Source organism: Grampus griseus, assembly GCF_964374135.1.
Source record: "Grampus griseus genome assembly, chromosome: 5".
NCBI classification, from domain to species: Eukaryota; Metazoa; Chordata; class Mammalia; order Artiodactyla; family Delphinidae; genus Grampus; species Grampus griseus.
The window spans coordinates 61,667,505-61,689,745 of NC_138998.1; the positions used below are offsets into that span (position 1 = coordinate 61,667,505).

The window sequence follows — 22,241 nt, forward strand, 5'->3', positions numbered from 1 at the left end:
AGAGGCCAGCGTGACGTTGCACCAGCGTGAGGCGCACCGTGTGTTCTCCCGGGGAAGTTGTCCCTGGATCCAGGGAACCTGGCAGTGGCGGACTGCACAGGCTCCCGGGAGTGGAGGTGTGGATAGTGACCTGCGCTTGCACACAGGCTTCTTTGAAGCGGCAGCAGTAGCCTTAACGTCTCATGCCCGTCTCTGGGGTCCGCGCTTTTAGCCGCAGCCCGCACCCGTCTCTGGAGCTCCTTTAAGCAGCTCTCTGAATCCCCTCTCCTCGCGCACCAGGAAACAAAGAGGGAAGAAAAAGTCTCTTGCCTCTTCAGCAGGTCCAGACTTTTCCCCGGACTCCCTCCCTGCTGGCCGTGGTGCACTAACCCCTTCAGGCTGTGTTCATGCTGCCAGTCCTCTCCCTGCGATCCGACCGAAGCCCGGAGCCTCAGCTCCCAGCTCCCGCCCGCCCCGGCGGGTGAGCAGTCAAGCCTCTTGGGCTGGTGAGTGCCGGTCGGCACGGATCCTCTGTGCGGAAATCTCTCCGCTTTGCCCTCCGCACCCCGGTGGCTATGCTCTCCTCCGTGGCTCCGAAGCTTACCCCCTCTGCCACTCGCATTCTCCGCCCACGAAGGGGCTTTCTAGTGTGTGGAAACCTTTCCTCCTTCACAGCTCCCTCCCACTGGCGCAGGTCCCGTCCCTATTCTTTTGCCTCTGTTTTTCTTTTTTCTTTTGCCCTACCCAGGTACGTGGGGAGTTTCTTGCCTTTTGGGAGGTCTGAGGTCTTCTGCCAGCGTTCAGTGGGTGTTCTGTAGGAGTTGTTCCACGTGTAGATGTATTTCTGATGTATCTGTGGGGAGGAAGGTGATCTCCGCGTTTTACTCTTCCGCCATCTTCCTAAACGCCCTGTTTTAGTTTTCTTATTCAGGGATTCTAATTACACATACATTGATGCTTTCTCTTTCTCTTCCTCCCCCTTTCCTCCCTCTTTCCCTCTCAGCTTTCTCCCCCCAATTCTCTGCAAGCTGCATATCACCCATTAGTGTGCTTACGATCTAATGAGGAAGATAAAACACCATCTTTCTAAAGATCCCAGTGATATCCTAATTTATAAATAAAATAAAACTTTCATATCTTATTCATTCTCCATGCTGTATTAAACAGCGATGATCACTCCTTCCTTTTTAAAATTCTGTATCCTGTAGATATCTATGATTGTGTGGTCTTCTGATTTTTAAACCTTTGTGACTGTTCCTGAGTTGGATTTTGTTTCCATCCTCTGACCATATCATAAATATTGGTCTTCCTCAAGATGTAATCCACTGTTCACTGATTTTTATCTTTATTATCCCTGGCCAGTTTTATTCATATACAATATTTCCTTTCATGACTTAGAAGTGTGTAATTCTAACCCAGATGTTTCAGATTACTATATCCAGTTTCTTACTATTCAATATCGAAGTAAAGATGTTCCTCAGAGCTATGACAGCCCAAACTATGTTTAGCTTCTTCCTTCTAACACCTCCTCCCATATTCCTTATTTCATTTCATGAAATCTTCATCCAGCCATCACTCAAACTAGAAATTTAGGAGTTTCTTAGACTCCTGCCTATGCCTTCCAACCCATAACCAATCTGTCACCAACCTCTACAGTTTTACTTTATAAACAGTGCTTGATTCTATCTGCTGTTTTTTATGCCTACTCTCACTACCCTAGTTTGGTCTCCTGTTTCCATCTTGGACTCCTATACTAGCCACCTATCTTCAGTCTTGGTTTTCCAGATCCTCCCATCATAGAATCAACAGAGTGATTTGTCTACATGTATTAATCTGATGGTTACACTCTCCATTATCCCTATAGTATATCCTTAGTACTTACTGCTAGGATAGGCACTTAATTCCTTATTTTATGCCTTTAATAATTCTAAATATACTTTAATAATTTCTCCCTGATAATTATAATATTTGAAGTTTTCAGGGTCTCCCCTGCTGTTTGTAGTTTCTGCTGACATTAACTTATGGTATGTTATTTCATGAGGTGCTTTAAACTTTTTTATTTTGGGCACATCTTTTGGGGGCTTTATCAGGAGGTCTTATTTTGCCTGTTAAGCAAAGCACTGTTAAGCACTGTTAACTGCTAAACACTGTTTCTGGAATTTTTTTCTTTCAAGTGCTCCAGGAGTATCCTTTTTTAAGGATCACCTTTTGTGTTAATTTCTTGGCCTGATTATTCCCATACTGAGGAGATAGTGTAAATTCAAATCCCAAATCCACCTGTGGGCAGCATCTTGATTATAGATTCTTGGAGAGTGCAGATTTATTCCCACTGAGTCCAGGCAGAGACAGACAACCTTTCTTGTTAGCTTCCTATGCATATAGGCAGGTTTTTTTGTTTTTTCTAATTGCCTTTCACTAAGGAGACACCTTTCAAGAATCCTGTTTTTAGGAGGATCTTTGCTTTACTTCCTTATGTTGCAAAAATTAAGGCCTCAGTTTGTTTCTGGCATTAAAACCCAAGCTCTTATATGAACAACAAATTTATAGGACAGTCTCAGTGATGGCTCAGGGCTTATTGCTTTAGTTTGCAGTTCCTTTTTCAATTTTAAACCCTGGGTATTGCCCCTAGTTTTTGGGGAGCTCAGCTGTGTATTTTAAAGAGTGTTTGTTAAATTTCCTCAGTATTTCTAGGTTTTTTCTCTGCAGATTATTTGTCCCTCTATATGTATTCTCATTCAGGGTTGAGACTTTTCAAGTCTATGGTTTTAGTTCCTGTTTTTGAAGTACCTAAGTAAGATTATAAATGTAGTCATGAGGAATATTGATAAATAAAGGAAGCAGGATGGATGGGCAGGGTTAGCCTTTTAGGATTATAGGTCCTTCTGCTTACTTCTCTCTCAGATAATAGTGGTTCCTCAGGTTTTGTTCTTTTTGTCAAAGAAGTGTTAGCATGTGGCATTCTCTTTCACATAATGTCTTCTCCCTCCTGATGGGATATTCTTCTGCCCAGAACCTAAGCCTTCCAGGATTTTTAAAAGGAAACCATTGCTCTTCAGCTAGCAGAAAATGAAAGAGTACTGCTGAAATCTAATGCTTGGGTACTTGACAAGTTCTAGTCATAATAAGCTACTGCTCCTCCCTCAAAGTGTTTCTCTTGAAAAAGGCCAAAATTATGGGTTGACATTCGTTTGATATGAGTCTATACATGATGAATTTAAAACAGTCAAAATGTTATGAAACTGAGAAATTAATCAACCTTAAAGTAGCTGGTTTGGAGGATTGTGACAAAATATGGACAACCTTAATCACCTGAGCCACCAATGGGACCAACTATATTATATTATCAATTTGATATATTTTCTTTACAAAGTTGTGAGATAAATACATATTTTTCACGTAATGTTTCTTATAATGTTGTAAACTCTTTATAAACTTGTAATATCTACATAATATTTAAATAGCAAATTTACTTAACTGTTTTCCCATGTTGTGTATTTAATTTCAATGTCTTCCTCCCTTCCCCCTCCTTCTCCTCTTTCTTCTATTATAGAGCTGCAGTGAATACCTTAATGCATTACATTTTTTTTCCTTACTAAATGTATTTAGGATAAATTTCCAGATAGAATTACTGGGTAAAAGTGTTTTCACATTTTTAAGGCTTTTGACACAGAGTGCCAAATTGCTTACCAAAAGTATGGTACAAAGTTATATTCTCCCAACAATCTAACAGTGTCTGAAGCAGACTACTTTCATTATGTGTTGTGTCTAACCAGGGGGCCATTGGACAGAGATGTGGTGCTGATGCTTTCTTTACGGTTTCTCTACAGGATATGGTGCCCATCATAGTTGATTACTGCCTTCTGCTGCAGCGAAAGTGAGTATACATTGCCTGTCAGGTTCAATTATTTTGAGTCCAAGTTGCCTCTTGCTTATATTATAGCAACAATTTACTACTATGAATTCTATGAATTTGACTCAGTAGGTTATTTTAAAAAATGAATTTACAGAAATTTGATTCTTTAAGAATTTTCAGTCCATTTACCTAATAAAATTAACTTGTCCAATATAGATTTATCATCTGTGTATTTATGTGGCAGGATAGTGGAGGTGAAGAACATAGCAAAAGAGCAATACTTAATCACTTAAAGATCTTAAAAGTGTATGATTCATGCATTATATATATATGCTCTCTTATGAACCATCACTAAAACACAATATTTCATACCACTCGAAAAAGGAAAGATTTATTGTGCTTCTTTTTTAAGAGCCTCTTCATTTAAAGGAAATCACTGTAAATAAACTCTTGATTAGGGTCTGTTCATTTAAATTGTAACTACATAAATTAACCAACCTGTGCTAGTTCATAATTTTTCACACTTACAATAATAGTTAGCTTCCTACATGCCAGGTATTGTTCTAAGCACTTTAATTTATCTATTTTTTATAACAACTTATTTAATTTTTATAACAGTGAGGTAGGTATTATTGTTGTCTTCATTTTACATAGGAGGTTCAAGAGGCAGTATGCGATGAAGTAACTTGCCAAAACTTGCTCACACTTTTTTTGAGGAGCAAAGGTGGGATTCTAATGCAGGCAGCCTAGCTCTTGGGTTCTTGCTCGTAACTACCAGATCGTATCGCTTTTTCAGTGGTGAACAGCTGTGAGGATCCAGTGCAGATACTCCCCAAACCCTCTACAACACTGTCTTGACTCCTGAATTTATGTCTATTCAGGTTTGCCTAAATCATATAAGGTTGGATCATACTTAGAAAGTATCAGTGAAGGTTATCAAGAGGGCACTTATTTGCTATGTCAGACCTTCAATTAAATCACAAAGAGCTCTAGCTTCTGTTTACTTAGGGCTCAGATGCATTCCAGTGTTTTAGCTATAGTGTTACCTGTAATTATCCAGTGAAATATGTTGTCTTCATGGTTGGGATGTTGTTGAAAACATGGTTTTATGTTACACATTGTCTTCTTTTTTTTTTTTTTTTTGCGGTACGCGGGCCTCTCATTGTTGTTGCCTCTCCTGTTGCGGAGCACAGGCTCCGGATGCGCAGGCTCAGCGGCCATGGCTCACGGGGCCAGCCGCTCCGCGGCATGTGGGATCTTCCCGGACTGGGGCACGAACCCATGTCCCCTGCATCGCCAGGTGGACTCTCAAACACTGCGCCACCAGGGAAGCCCCAACATTGTCTTCTTTATGAGGGCCCAAGGAAGAAATTTCTCTCAGGTGTTAGTACCAGAAATACTTTTGCATCTTCTGAACAGCTAACTCACTTTTAGCTGATGGACAGGGAATTGTAAAGCTAATTATTGTTTTCTGGGGAGCTAAGAGCCATGATATACTAACCTCACCCTAGTTCTTAACTTAGTTTTCTCTTCAGCTCATGTTTTACACTTACACTTCCTTGTTATTTGTCTTATATTTTTTAAAGCAGCCTCAATAGTTTATGGATCAGTTTTACATATTTTATTTCATTTAATCCTCATAATTACAGTGTAAGAGAGGTAAAGTTAAGGAAATTGAGATGTAGTGATATTTCTAATACTAATAAATGCTGGGACCAACCTAAATCTTCAAGTTGAGATAATATAAATGAGATAAAATAAAATACCTAAGAGATTAAATTTTTTTTAGAGTAAGAAAGCATATCTTTATAAAACAGATTATTTCTACCTAAATGGTACCTGGCACAGAGTAGCCTGATGGTTGAATTAATGAAGTAATTCTGCCTCTTGGTTTTCAGGGTGACTTGTGATCATTAACTTGAAATCTTGAATACTCTCACAGTGAGATAAAGTTGAAATGACCCGAGCAGTTGTAAGATGGATTATATAGGGAAAAAGAAAAAAAAAAAGGGGGTTTTTTTCTTTCAGAAATATTTTATGTTATTCCCCAAAATGTTCCAGGGATAAGTTTTTCTTTTCTTATATGACTTGAAAAGGAAATATTTCCAACTTTATTTAATCTATTGACTGGCTGAGAATGAAGTAATTTCTTTATTAAATCAGAGCATCCAACATAGAAGACAAGATGTAGTCTAGATTATCACCAAATTAGAATCTATTTATTATTTCTTCATTTTTATTAGTTTCTTTCTTTCCTTTAATTTTTCGTGACTCCTTAACATGTTTTTTCCTGGGCTGTGTCTGAAATGAGTACAGTATTTGTTTTGGAGGTCTCAGAAATACCAGCAGTCATAGTATATCCCTGACTACCAAGGGGAAGGGAGATCTCAAGGGTCCTTTTCTGAGCTCTTCTTGGTCCTTTTCTCCTTCCTTCATCCAGTCATACACACGTACTCCTAGATCCAGGATTGGATATTTTTCCTGGACCATAGTGCAAATAGTATGGCTTCCTTCTCTCTTGACTGTTTCTGAAGGCTGAAGACCAGATTGTACTAGATCCTGCTTCTGCTTAGGAGAAGTTCCAACATGTGTGTTCTTACTCTCTTTCCCCTCCTGGTCTCTTTCCCCACTTTTTCTACTCTCTGGGTTCCAGTAGGGGCAGAAGGGACAGGGTAGTGTCCTCAGCAGTATAAGAAAGTTTGAGGCTGTGGAACTAGGCATTGGGTCACATGTTCCCTTTTGTGTTCTAGATTCTGTGCTCTTGTGCTTGCTTACTTCTCATCATACTGGCTTTTCTTTTTCATCATAATGTTAAGATTCTATATATGGGCCTGAGCTTATGAGTAAAGAGGTCAAATAGGCCATTTGATCAACTTTGATTCTTTGTGTCTAGGTCATCTTTCAACTTCCTTCCATTGCAAACGTGCAATGATTAAAGATTTATTAGATATAAAAATTCTGTGTTTCTTAAATACTAAAGTGTAATCACACTTAAAAATAGAGTTAAAATTTTTCTTAGAGTTTCCATAGATAATAAGATTAAAAATGATCAATTCCCTAGACTCAATTGAAGCAGAGGGATTTAAAAATTATGTAACTTAATTCCAGTATGATATCTTTCTCCCTAAACTGGACACTCTCTTTATGCCATTTCTTTGACAATTGGTTCTATTTGCATCTAGAATCTTCTCTTCTACATTCCCAAATTTTCAAAATATTTGTGATGTTGAGATTGCTTTTAAGAATGCTCAGATTGTGCATAACACAGATACAGTCTTAAAAAAAAAAAGATTTACCTGGAACAAAATGTAGAGCATAAACAAAGATAAAAACTTAGAAAATATGAGAGGAGAATAGAAAAGAAACTTCAACATATACCTGACCATTGTTCCAAAATTAAAGACTAGAGAACATGGCTAATAATTTTCCTGAATTAAAGGAAGACAGAAATTATCAGAAAGAAAACTCTTGGTGCACAACAGAACAAATCATAACAAGCCTACACCTATGAGTTTGATTATACTAAGAGTGACAGTGGCATAGCATTGCATACTTCACTGAGCGTCTCACATAGGAGTTCTGCTTCTAACAATGGCAATGAGGACAGCTGGGAAATCTGGATAATTTGTTAACAAAATTTATATGAAAGCGTCAGAGAGCTACCAAGGGGATGAGGATCTGTGGTACCAAGATCCAGGCAGAGGAGAGAGGCACAGAAGCTGGCTCTTCCTTTTGAGATAATTGCCAACTCTGAAAAATGGCAGCTGAGGGGTTGAGAAGCTGAGCAAAACTTTAGAGCAATTCCTGATGTTGCTGCAGTTGAGTTCAAGGATCACACAAAAAGAGGGGCGCTGAATACTCCAGGCTTTTGATTGAGCTATGAAGAGCTACACCCTAAGAATAATGCTGAATTAGAACACATGTAGGTTCATCATGGTTAAACTGCTAAAAACTAAAGACAAAAAAACTTTAATGTCATTATGAAAGAAAAAAAAACCTTCAAAATGGTAACAATTAACCTTACAGCTTACTTCTAAACAGAAATAATGGAACCAAAGACAACAGAATTGTGAAAGGACAGAAAAAAAAAACATCTATTAATATAGAATTCTATATACAACAAAAATATCTTTTGAAAATGATATAGAAATATATTCTAAGAAACATAAACTGAGAGAATTCATCATTAGCAGACCCGCACTAAAAAAATAACAGGAGGTGGCGTGTGCGGCGCTTGTACGCACAGCCCGGTGAGCTGAGGTGTTGGTGCAGTCGTTTCGCTTCAGGTGCCGGGTGTGACACCCCGTCATGCAGCACCCTGTGAGCCAGTGAAACTAAGCACAGAGGAAAAGGAAACAAAAAGTCTGAGCCGTGTGGATGAAAGGCTCTTGGTGCTCCAGCCAGGAATCAGGGCTCTGCCTCTGAGGTAGGAGAGCTAACTTCAGGACACTGGTCAACAAGAGACCTCCCAGCTCCACATAATATCAAATGGCGAAAATCTCCGAGAGACCTCCATCTTAACACCAGCACCCAGCTTCACTCAACGACCAGCAAGCCACAGTGCTTGAAAACCTATGCCAAACAACTAGCAAAACAGGAACACAACCCCACCCATTAGCAGAGAGGCTGCCTAAAATCATAATAAGGCCACAGACACCCCAAAACACACCACCAGACGTGAACCTGCCCACCAGAAAGACAAGATCCAGGCTCATCCACCAGAACACAGGCACTAGGCCCCTCCACCAGGAAGCCTACACAACCCACTGAACCAACCTTAGCCACTGAAGACAGACATCAAAAACTGTGGGAACTACAAACCTGCAGTCTGCAAAAAGGAGACCCCAAACACAGTAAGATAAGCAAAATGAGAAGACAGAAAAACACACAGCAGATAAAGGAGCAACATAAAAATGCACCAGACCTAACAAATGAAGAGGAAATAGGCAGTCTACCTGAAAAAGAATTCAGAATAATGATAGTAAGGATGATCCGAAATCTTGGAAATAGAATGGACAAAATGCAAGAAACAGTTAACAAGGACCTAGAAGAAATAAAGATGAAACAAGCAACGATGAACAACACAATAAATGAAATTAAAAATACTCTATATGGGATCAATAGCAGAATAACTGAGGCAGAAGAACGGATAAGTGACCTGGAAGATAAAATAGTGGAAATAACTACTGCAGAGCAGGATAAAGAAAAAAGAATGAAAAGAACTGAGGACAGTCTCAGAGACCTCTGGGACAACATTAAATGCACCAACATTCGAATTATAGGGGTTCCAGAAGAAGAAGAGAAAAAGAAAGGGACTGAGAAATTATTTGAAGAGATTATAGTTGAAAACTTCCCTAATATGGGAAAGGAAATAGTTAATCAAGTCCAGGAAGCACAGAGAGTCCCATACAGGACAAATACAAGGAGAAATACGCCAAGACACATGTTAATCAAACTGTCAAAAAGTAAATACAAAGAAAGCATATTAAAAGCAGCAAGGCAAAAACAACAAATAACACACAAGGGAATCCCCATAAGGTTAACAGCTGATCTCTCAGCAGAAACCCTACAAGCCAGAAGGGAGTGGCAGGACATATTGAAAGTGATGAAGGAGAAAAACCTGCAGCCAAGACTACTCTACCCAGCAAGGATCTCATTCAGATTTGATGGAGAAATTAAAACCTTTACAGACAAGCAAAAGCTGAGAGAGTTCAGCACCACCAAACCAGCTTTACAACAAATGCTAAAGGATCTTCTCTAGGCAAGAAACACAAGAGAAGGAAAAGACCTATAATAACAAACCCAAAACAATTAAGAAAATGGGAATAGGAACATACATATTGATAATTACCTTAAATGTAAATGGACTAAATGCTCCCACCAAAAGACACAGATTAGCTGAATGGATACAAAAACAAGACCCTTATATACGCTGTCTACAAGAGACCCACTTCAGACCTAGAGACACATACAGACTGAAAGTGAGGGGATGGAAAAAGATATTCCATGCAAATGGAAACCAAAAGAAAGCTGGAGTAGCAATTCTCATATCAGACAAAATAGACTTTAAAATAAGGACTATTAAAAGAGACAAAGAAGGACACTACATAATGAACAAGGGATCGATCCAAGAAGAAGATATAACAATTGTAAATATTTATGCACCCAATATAGGAGCACCTCAATACATAAGGCAAATACTAACAGCCATAAAAGGGGAAATCGACAGTAACACATTCATAGAAGGGGGCTTAAACACCCCACTTTCACCCATGGACAGATCATCCAAAATGAAAATAAATAAGGAAACACAAGCTTTAAATGATACTTTAAACAAGATGGACTTAATTGATATTTATAGGACACTCCATCCAAAAGCAACAGAATACACATTTTTCTCAAGTGCTCATGGAACATTCTCCAGGATAGATCATATCTTGGGTCACAAATCAAGCCTTGGTAAATTTAAGAAAATTGAAATTGTATCAAGTATCTTTTCTGACCACAACGCCATGAGACTAGATATCAATTACAGGAAAAGATCTGTAAAAAATACAAACGCATGGAGGCTGAACAATACACTACTTAATAATGAAGGGATCACTGAAGAAATCAAAGAGGAAATCAAAAAATACCTAGAAACAAATGACAATGGAGACACAACGACCCAAAACCTTGGGATGCGGCAAAAGCAGTTCTAAGGGGGAAGTTTATAGCAATACAAGCCCACCTTAAGAAGCAGGAAACATCTCGAATAAACAACCTAACCTTGCACCTCAAGCAATTAGAGAAAGAAGAACAAAAAAACCCCAAAGCTAGCAGAAGGAAAGAAATCATAAAAATCAGATCAGAAATAAATGAAAAAGAAATGAGTGAAACAATAGCAAAGATCAATAAAACTAAAAGCTGGTTCTTTGAGAAGATAAACATAATAGATAAACCACTAGCCAGACTCATCAAGAAAAAAAGGGAGAAGACTCAAATCAATAGAATTAGAAATGAAAAAGGAGAGGTAACAACTGACACTGCAGAAATACAAAAGATCATGAGAGATTACTACAAGCAACTCTATGCCAATAAAATGGACAACCTGGAAGAAATGGACAAATTCTTAGAAATGCACAACCTGCCAAGACTGAATCAGGAAGAAATAGAAAATATGAACAGACCAATCACAAGCACTGAAATTGAAACTGTAATTAAAAATCTTCCAACAAACAAAAGCCCAGGACCAGATGGCTTCACAGGCGAATTCTATCAAACATTTAGAGAAGAGCTAACACCTATCCTTCTCAGACTCTTCCAAAATATAGCAGAGGGAGGAACACTCCCAAACTCCTTCTACGAGGCCACCATCACCTTGATACCAAAACGTGACAAGGATGTCACAAAGAAAGAAAACTACAGGCCAATATCACTGATGAACATAGATGCAAAAATTCTCAACAAAATACTAGCAAACAGAATCCAACAGCACATTAAAAGGATCATACACCATGATCAAGTGGGGTTTTTCCAGGAATGCAAGGATTCTTCAATATACGCAAATCTATCAATGTGATAAACCATATTAACAAATTGAAGGAGAAAAACCATATGATCATCTCAATAGATGCAGAGAAAGCTTTCAACAAAATTCAACACCCATTTATGATAAAAACCCTGCAGAAAGTAGGCATAGAGGGAACTTTCCTCAACATAATAAAGGCCATATATGACAAGCCCACAGCCAACATCCTCCTCAATGGTGAAAAACTGAAAGCATTTCCACTAAGATCAGGAACAAGACAAGGTTGCCCACTCTCACCACTCTTATTCAACATAGTTTTGGAAGTTTTAGCCACAGCAATCAGAGAAGAAAAGGAAATAAAAGGAATCCAAATCGGAAAAGAAGAAGTAAAGCTGTCACTGTTTGCAGATGACATGATACTATACATAGAGAATCCTAAAGATGACAGCAGAAAACTGCTAGAGCTAATCAATGAATTTGGTAAAGTGGCAGGATACAAAATTAATGCACAGAAATCTCTGGCATTCCTATATACTAATGATGAAAAATCTGAAAGTGAAATCAAGAAAACACTCCCATTTACCATTGCAACAAAAAGAATAAAATATCTAGGAATAAACCTACCTAAGGAGACAAAAGACCTGTATGCAGAAAATTATAAGACACTGATGAAAGAAACTAAAGATGATACAAATAGTTGGAGAGATATACCATGTTCTTGGATTGGAAGAATCACCATTGTGAAAATGACTCTACTACCCAAAGCAATCTATAGATTCAATGCAATCCCTATCAAACTACCACTGGCATTTTTCACAGAACTAGAACAAAAAATTTCGCAATTTGTATGGAAACAGAAAAGACCCCGAATAGCCAAAGCAATCTTGAGAACGAAAAAAGGAACTGGAGGAATCAGGCTCCCTGACTTCAGACTATACTACAAAGCTACAGTAATCAAGACGGTATGGTACTGGCACAAAAACAGAAAGATAGATCAATGGAAGAGGATAGAAAGCCCAGAGATAACCCCACGCACATATGGACACCTTATCTTTGATAAAGGTGGCAGGAATGTACAGTGGAGAAAGGACAGCCTCTTCAATAAGTGGTGCTGGGAAAACTGGACAGGTACATGTAAAAGTATGAGATTAGATCACTCCCTAACACCATACACAAAAATAAGCTCAAAATGGATTAAAGACCTAAATGTAAGGCCAGAAACTATCAAACTCTTAGAGGAAAACATAGGCAGAACACTCTATGACATAAATCACAGCAAGATCCTTTCTGACCCACCTCCTAGAGTAATGGAAATAAAAACAAAAATAAACAAATGGGACCTAATGAAACTTCAAAGCTTTTGCACAGCAAAGGAAACCATAAACAAGACCAAAAGACAACCCTCAGAATGGGAGAAAATATTTGCAAATGAAGCAAGCGACAAAGGATTAATCTCCAAAATTTACAAGCAGCTCATGCAGCTCAGTAACAAAAAAACAAACAACCCAATCCAAAAATGGGCAGAAGACCTAAATAGACATTTCTCCGAAGAAGATATACAGACTGCCAACAAACACATGAAAAAATGCTCAACATCATTAATCATTAGAGAAATGCAAATCAAAACTACAATGAGATATCATCTCACACCAGTCAGAATGGCCATCATCAAAAAATCTAGAAACAATAAATGCTGGAGAGGGTGTGGAGAAAAGGGAACCCTCTTGCACTGCTGGTGGGAATGTGAATTGGTACAGCCACTGTGGAGAACAGTATGGAGGTTCCTTAAAAAACTACAAATAGAACTACCATATGACCCAGCAATCCCACTACTGGGCATATACCCTGAGAAAACCAAAATTCAAAAAGAGTCAAGTACCAAAATGTTCATTGCAGCTCTATTTACAATAGCCCGGAGATGGAAACAACCTAAGTGCCCATCATCGGATGAATGGATAAAGAAGATGTGGCACATATATACAATGGAATATTACTCAGCCATAAAAAGAAACGAAATTGAGCTATTTGTAATGAGGTGGATAGACCTAGAGTCTGTCATACAGAGTGAATAAGTCAGAAAGAAAAAGACAAATACTGTATGCTAACACATATATACGGAATTTAAGAAAAAAAATGTCAAGAAGAACCTAGGGGTAAGGCAAGTATAAAGACGCAGACCTACTAGAGAACGGACTTGAGGTTATGGGGAGGGGGATGGGTGAGCTGTGACAGGGCGAAAGAGAGTCATGGACATATACACACTAACAAACGTAGTAAGGTAGATAGCTAGTGGGAAGCAGCCACATGGCACAGGGGTATTGGCTCGGTGCTTTGTGACAGCCTGGAGGGGTGGGATAGGGAGGGTGGGAGGGAGGGAGACGCAAGAGGGAAGACATATGGGAACATACATATATGTATAACTGATTCACTTTGTTATAAAGCAGAAACTAACACACCATTGTAAAGCAATTATACCCCAATAAAGATGTTAAAAAAAAAAATAACAAAAGTTGTTCTTTAGATAAAAGGAAAATGATTGAGGTGGAAAAGCTAATATGTGGGTTAGTGAATATAGAATATAATCAATATGTGTGAGGATTGAATAAAACATGAAGAAAAATGAAGAAAAAAATATATGAAAACAATACTACATAATTGGAGAAAAGGGTAAATAAGGTTAAAATGTTCTAAAGTCCTTGCACTGTCTAGAAGGTGGTAAATTTATTAATTTATATTATAATTTAATAATTTGAAGATGCAGATTATAATCTCTAAACCCATACTTAGTATATAATAGTAAAAACATATATAACTAACAAGGTAATAAATGGTGTCATGATTAAAAATACAATTTAAAAAAGTCAAAAGGAGCAAAAGGAATTAAGAATAGTTAAGACAAGGAGAAAAAATAAATGATAAATTTAAAAATATATCAATAATTACATTAAATAGCAAACAACTAAAACAAACAAACAAAACATAATCTAGTACTCAGCGAATTTTAAGTAACTTCTTCCACTTCTAGGGTGGTCACTTAGACACTCAATACTGGCCTCCAGATACCTTTTATATTAATATTTTCTGATTGAGTACATTGGTTTTATAGTCAGTCCTCTTATTTTCGTATATTATACTGTCTCTTATGAGGGTTAAATTATAAACACAGTACATACTCTGAAATTAATTTTAATTCAATACCACAACCATTATTATACTATGATCACTGTTACCTCTGTATCATAAGTTATAGAATTTCATACCCAGCAGTAATATTATATTACTAGGATATATATGTATTTCTATTCATATGTAAGAATTCTTTTATAATGTAAAATCCTTTTTACTGCGGCAGGAACCACACTGCTTTTCCTCTGTAGGGCATACTGATCAGTGTGTAATGGACATCTTTTTTAATGGACATCTTTTTTGGTTAAAATTTGGCTTTATTATCTTTCTGTGAATCTTTTAAAATCAGAAATGATAGAAAATTCTGTTTCTGAAGATCTACCTTTATTTTCATAATTTGGTCTCTGCTCACACAATTTCATTTCAATTTGACAATGCATATATATTTTTTCAGTACTAGAAAAAGGTATAAAATATCTCAAGGGTTTTTGTAGGATATTTAATGATTTGTCATTTTGCTTATACAACAGTAGCCATAATTTCAGTTTATTTTGAAAATAGGTCCAGAGTTTACTTGAACTATAATCATAATTTTGAACATTGTTTAAAAATAAGTGCTTAAATAAATGCTATGTTATTATGTGTGAATTGTATCTCAAAGCCATTATAAAACAAAATAGGTGCTGTATGTAGATGATCTTGACCACTTCAAGCTTATATCACTGTAAGCAGATATCCAAAAAGAAGGCATTATTCAGGTAACTTGAATTATATATAAAATCTGAACCAAAACTATTTCTCTTAAATCTAAAGTGAGCCTGAAGTGGCCTTTTGATAGCCAGAGTATTTGTTTAACCTTGTTTAACATCAGGATTATTATTTGCGAAACAGAAAGATTTTAATTATCAGCCATGGTTGAGGAACTTAATGTTTTGAGTTTTCTCATCATTTTCTTGGTAACTGCAAGTTAAAATTCTAAACATCAAAGCTAGGTGAAAAATGGGGCCATGCCTTTTTATTTTATATAACTGCTATGTTGAGATATAATTCACGTACCATAAAATTCACCATTTTAAAGAGTATGGTAGTTTTCAGTATATTCACAGAGTTTAATTAAGCCATATCTTTTTAAAGGAAATATTTACAAACTGATACTTGTATCAGGAAACAGAGTATTTTGAACATAATTTCTTGAAGATCATTTGAACTTTTTTTTTTTGAGCAGTGAAATAACTTTCATTTTGCACACAATTCAGCGTCTATGATAGTAGCCAGACATGTAACAGGTTCTCAATAAATTTTAATTAAATGAGTGAAATTTGGTAAAAAAAAAAAAAAAGTGGATTGTCTGTATAGGTCATATTTTCCAGGTCATATGGAGCCCTTTTTTTTTTTTTTAACTTTTTATTTTATATTGGAGTTCAGGTGATTAAAAATGTTATGTTAGTTTCAGGTGTATTTACATCTTTTCATATGTATTTACATGTATCTATTCTTTTGAACTTTGTTTTTAATTTTATAAATAAAGAGGCCAGCCGAAATCAACTTTGGATTTATTAAATCCCACTTATATGTAGTGGGGGGTTGTTTATTTGGTTCTGGTTTTATATTTAGTGTACAGGCAAATGTTAGGATTGATGCTCTTGCTCCCTTCAGACAGTCTCTGAATTTGTAATTATCTCATAATCAAAGCTGAGTTCTTCACATTTTCTAATTGTAAAATTGATAGTGCAAAAAGTAAATTTGGTCATTTTTTCTATCAATTTGAAGTTATGTATGATAAACTCCAAATAATGTCTTTAATATGAGTATTAATATAAAGTGAAGTTATGTAGAAGACCTTTTTGTTGGCCCTCTGTTATTCAGAATGGATTTTTCTATTATACTGGTTATAAGGAGGCTAAGCTTGAAGCGATAAACATCAATTTTGACATTAGCCGTTCCAGGAAACAAAGTCAGCACCCTGGAGTATAATGCCTAAGTACAGAAAGAAACACAAGAGCCAAAACCTTGGTTTTTTGTATGTACTTTTCTTTTTCCCTCCTTCTCTGTTGATCTAATAAATATTTTCCCAGAATGACGAGAACATGTCTTAAAATTTTGTTTTATTTTTATTTTAAGGTAGAGATGCACATAGGAGTTGCTGAGTTATATTTTTCTTGCTTCTTTATTATAGCCTCTTACTGGTTAAGAAAGAAGCATATAGTTTTGCCATTAATCTTACCCGCATTGCATGCTGTAGTTTGTCACAGGAGTGCCTTGTTTGTCAACTTTTATGCTTTCTTTACTGAATTTGTAGCTCTTTAGTTTTCCTCCCCAGGGCTTTTTGTGCTGAACTGAAATATATAATTATCTTTCCTAGCATGTTGTTTTTAACAACACATTACAGGGTGCAAGGGCTAGCAAATATGACATTTTCTTTAAGTTCATAAGAGTTACTTTGTTACTCTTATTTTATCTTTCTTACAGTAAGGCTTCATTAATCTCAGTTCCTTTTGTTTGGCTAGTAATTGGTAATCACAAAAATGTAATGGACTGTCAGGCTTCCCTGGTGGCGCAGTGGTTGAGAGTCTGCCTGCCGATGCAGGCGACACGGGTTCGTGCCCCGGTCCGGGAAGATCCCACATGCCGCGGAGCGGCTGGGCCCGTGAGCCATGGCCGCTGAGCCTGCGCATCCGGAGCCTGCGCATCCGGAGCCTGTGCTCCGCAACGGGAGAGGCCACAACAGTGAGAGGCCCGCGTACCGCAAAAAAAAAAAAAAAAAAAAAAAAGTAAGGGACTGTTGATTACAGTGAAACTAACATGAAAAATACTCTGATAAATATAAAGCAAGGGGGAAAATGATGCAAGAATTACACTTGTGGATATGAGAAAAAAATAACTGGATATGGATTTCCCCCCAGGATATTGCAAATACTGTTTATTGAAAAGCAACATGGGGTTCTATGCAGTTGTAGCCAGTCCGTTTATCATTGGTCCCCCTTCCAGGACTTCAGATGAGGCAAGACCCCATCCCATTGCTTTCAGAGTCTTCCTTGTCCTTTTTGTGGAACTTGTCATGAAAGATCACACCTGTGGATGAACCATCTACCACTTTTCACAATTGACATGATGCACATATATAGGGATTATACATTTAGCAAATAAATAATCAGTCAATCCTAACAGGTAAGTAGAATTAGCACAGTTTTTGTATTTGAAAAAAGAATTAAAGAATCAGTGAATGATATTAGTCAATACACTGTATAAATGGAAACATGGAAAACATTTAATTTTGCCAGTCATCAAAGAATTGAAAACAATGATGTTGTTTAATTTATATATTAAACTATATGGGAAAAAACTAAAGACAATTGTCTGTTGAAACTGTTGAAATTATACATTACTGATGGCTGTGTAAATTGGTGCTATGATGATTTTTGAAGGTAATTTAGTAATACATTTTAAGTGCCACAAAATTTTTTGTATCTTTTGACTTTAAATAAATTTCTAAAAGTGGAATGACTAAGGAATTAAGCCTCCAAATGGAAAGACTATATATGTAGATGTTCATTTTGGCCTCACTCATAATAGTGAAATAGTGGAAATAAGTGATACATTACAGGAATAGTTAAATAAATTCTGATGTTTCAGCATATTGAAACATTGTGTTTAGACAAAATAGTAATTTTAAAGAGTTAAGTAGCAGCTTAGGACAATGCTTATATAATATTGGGTGAAAACAAAATTCAGATTATGTCTATGGTGAATAGAACTCTAAAATTATTTCTGGACTCTTTGCAAAAGAAATACAAAATAAATAAAACACAGTTATTGAGTGTGGTAGCATTTGATTAATTACAGTTTTTTTTGTTTCTGCAATAAAATAGTTTTCAGACATATTTTTAAAACATTGAACATTTTCTTCTTCCTCTCCCATCAATAATCACTACCTAAACCCTTTGGGAAGCAAGGGGCAAGAACTAGATAAAGAAGCAGATTGGCCTTGCAGATCAGATGGGAGTATTTAGATACCAGGAAAGAGGAAAGGATAAATTGTGAATAGTCCATTTAATTTTTTTTTTTACTTCATCATAGTCTCTGTACTACCTGCTCCCATATCGATGTTGTCTTTAAGCAGCAGTGTGCCATAATGGATTCAGCACAGGGTTTAGGTCAGAAGGCTGATGCAGTTCTGAATCTATCACTTGTTAGCTAACTGATTTTCAGCAAATTTAACTTATTCAACATTTTGTATTTGTAAAAAGTATTGGGTGAATTAAGATAGTATATATAAGAGATTTTTCAAAATATAAAGCTCTTTGCAAATATTGTTACTATTTTTAATAAACTTGCACGTAAGTTGAAATAGGAAAAAGATGAGATATACTTAGTAGACTGAATTTAATGGGTGTTTGGAATGTTCCTAAAAGTATTTTTCCCCATTCGTTGCAGGGATCTTTTATTTAGCCAGGTGTATGACAAATTAAGTGAGAATTCAGTGGCCAAAGGAGTGTTTTTGGAGTGCCTTGAACCATATATTTTAAGTGATAAATTGGTGGGGATCACACCCCAGGTAATGAAAGACTTGATTGTTCATTTCCAAGATAAAAAATTGATGGAAAATGTGGAAGCCCTCATTGTACATATGGATATCACCAGCCTAGACATTCAGCAGGTGAGTTTATAGGCAGTCTACTAATTTATGGAATAAACATCATTCCTTTATTGAATATATTTATCTGACTCATCGGGCCTTACTTTGTCTTTCATCAACCCTAATTACTTTTTAGCACTTTTTGGTAAGAGGTCTCATAAACTTATATTTGTCAATATATTTCTTAGGAGTGCTCTTTACTTAAAGCTAGATTAGGAACTCCTGCAAGCCAGTAGTCTTCAGTTTCCTTGACATCCCCCAGAGCTCTTAGCACAGGGTTTATATTTGGTAGTTGCTCAGCAAATGCTTATTGGCCTATCCTTCTTCACCAGTTTGTTTGTTCACTACTACAATTTTCATCCTGCAAGTGAATTTCAACTATAAGCACTTCCACGTGAAAAATAGAATACTTTTAAGTGTATGATGCCATTTTTTTTGAAAAGCTAGTTTATATGTTCAGAGTTGATAACTTTCATACATTAAGTTTTGAAATGCAGAGCATAGTGTAAGAAGCACACTTTAGGACATCTTAGCATGATCAGCCAGCTCATTGATAATATACCTCCAGTATATCTGAGGTCTCCACAATAAGTTTTAAGTCCTTAATTGAGGAGCAATATGTATCTGACCTAAGACACTTCACTCTTAACTCTTCATTTAACTCTTCAGTCCTAATGCTGAGCAAAGGCACAAAGGTACCAAGGTGCTGAGCCCTATTGAACTAAAGTACGGTGGCTTACAAACTTAGAAGGACCGTTTTTTGTTTGTTTTTAATGTGCACAATCACATGGAAATGAAGGGTTTGGAAAATGTTTATCGTTTTCTTCATGGAAGCTCTTTATGAATGGCTGTAAGTTTGCAAAGGCCAGGTCCTCTTTACATATGCCTTTCTGTCATGTGGGTAATTTGGCGTAATCTTCATGTCTGACATTAGGTCTGATGATGTGAGAGCATGTTATCAATCTAGCTTTATTTACCTATCACTGATATAAGAGAAATTTATAATTTCTTCTCCTTCCAACATTTTTAGCTTTTTCTCCAACACTAGGTAAATATTCTCTGCCCTTTTTCATGTTAAAACAACAGTTTAAACCAATCTCCCCATCAGATTCCCTTCTCTCCGTATCAAGCCTTCCCCTCCTTCCCCTTTGGCTACTGCCATATCACATTTCCCATGTGCAGCCAGATCCCTCCCTCCCTCCCTCCTTTCTTCCTTCTTTCCTTCCTCCACCCCTTTCCCTCTTTCTTTCCCACATTTCTTGAAAGCATTCTCTAGGTTGCTTCTTCCATTTCATTCACATCCTAATAATTCTTCAGCTTTACTTTCACTAGAGTCTGTAATGACCTCCAATGCTTTAGTGACCCTGGTGGACAAGGCTTATCATAAGGCTTACATTAGCAAAAAAAAGTTTGACAATAAACAGACAAACAAGTAAACAAGCCAGAAATATCGAAAACAAGTATGTTAAAAGTCAAACAGGCAGTATGATAAAGAGAGAATGAGAGGCTATCTTAGATGGGTCAGTTATAGAAAACCATGAAAGTAACACTGAGTCTGATCAAATCTGGAATCTGAATGACAAGAAGGAATCAGTAGTGCAAAAATCTTGGAGGAGAAGATTGTTACAGGTAAAAACAACAGCTAATGCAAAAAAAAAAAAAAGAAGGTATGTGTTGGGTGCTAAAAGTTACAGATAAAAGGCAAACAGAGCTTGGTTGAAAGAGAGGTAGCCCTTTCAGGGCAAGGTACAGATTTTTCCTTTTTATTCTGAGTGCTATGGGAAATCATTAAAAGGTTTTAAGTGAGATCACTCTGATTTGCCTATAGATAACAGAATGAGGGGTGGGGGCCAAGTACAGAAGAAGCAAGGAGATTGGTTAAGAGCTGGTCCAGGAGGTAGTCCTGGCCAGAGATGATAATGGTGAGATGGAGGGAGATGGCCTGACTTTGGATACATTTTGGAGGTAGAACTCATTTGCTGATGAATTGGACCTAAAGGTGTGGAAAGAGAGAATTTAAGGCTGTTGCCTAATTTTTTGGCTTGAAAAACAAGGTGGATAGTGATTCCTTTAAGAAGATTGGAAGACTGGGGTAGGTCTAAGTTTGGGAGACAAAATCAGGAGTTGTATTTTGCCATTTTATTTTGATAGCTACTAGACATTAGGTGAAGATATCAAGTCAATGGTTGGATATATCGGTCAGAGGAGAGGTTAGGGCTGAAGCTGTAAAGAGATGTATGATCATGGCACTGGCTGAGAGGGCGGAAAGTGAGAAAAGAGAAGAGGTCCCAGAACATGCCGTTGTCTAGAAGGACTCTCCCATGACACCTCACTTCCATTTTCCCTCAGACTAGTCGTTTGTTTTCCCTTTGGCTATTCCTTATCATTATCCTTTGTTGACCTCTACTCTTCCACTTCGGTCTTCTCCTGTCACTCAGTAGTATAATATAGCTCTCGTAGGAACAGTATATAGGGTACTCTATACTTAAGTCATCTCTATTCCTCATCCTTACTGCTCCTTCTGCCTGCAGAGCCCCTAGTTTCCACATCGGCTTTTGGCTCACATACATGTATCCATTAGGTCCTAACTTAAATATTGCTCCCTCAGGGATGACCTTCTGAATACTCCAGACCAAGTCAAGTTCCTTTATAGACTTACCACATTTGTAAATGAACTATTTGTGTAATTGAGTATCTTCCCCAAGTCATAATTCATGCACCATTTTGTGCCCCTTCTTTTGGTGAGTGTCCAGGATGAATGGAAGTTCTGTCAGGGTAGAGAATAGTTCTGGGTTTGTCTTACCTATCACTTTATCCCCAGTGCCTAGGAGAGGACCTGAATATAGATGTTCAGTAAATATTTGTAGAACTAGTGACCAAAGGTAAGATGGATATGGAAAGGGGGAGGATAGAGAAGAAATAAAATCAGACATTGGAGGATGTTTAAAAGTAGCTATTGTACTGTTGAAAGTAACATTGAACCTACAACAGCTCTTACCCTGGCACTGTGTTTGAGTACTTCCATTTCAGTTTTTTTCAGAGAAGGAATAAGAAAAATTAGGAAAGAGAATTTAAGATCTTCCCCATTCTTAAAGCTTTGAGGAAAGTAATTGGTGAGATTTGCTCAATTGTGTGAA

General features: G+C 37.0%; 1 protein-coding gene across 1 annotated transcript in view; it reads left to right on the plus strand.

Annotated features, from left to right (window-relative positions):
• The window catches only part of VPS8 (VPS8 subunit of CORVET complex), a 308,205-nt gene that overhangs the window by 100,733 nt on the left and 185,231 nt on the right, over positions 1–22,241 (plus strand). The window contains exons 21-22 of the mRNA XM_082654910.1: positions 3,807–3,853; positions 18,903–19,125. Of these exons, the coding sequence (XP_082511036.1) occupies positions 3,807–3,853; positions 18,903–19,125 (270 nt within the window). The remainder of the gene's footprint in view (positions 1–3,806; positions 3,854–18,902; positions 19,126–22,241) is intronic.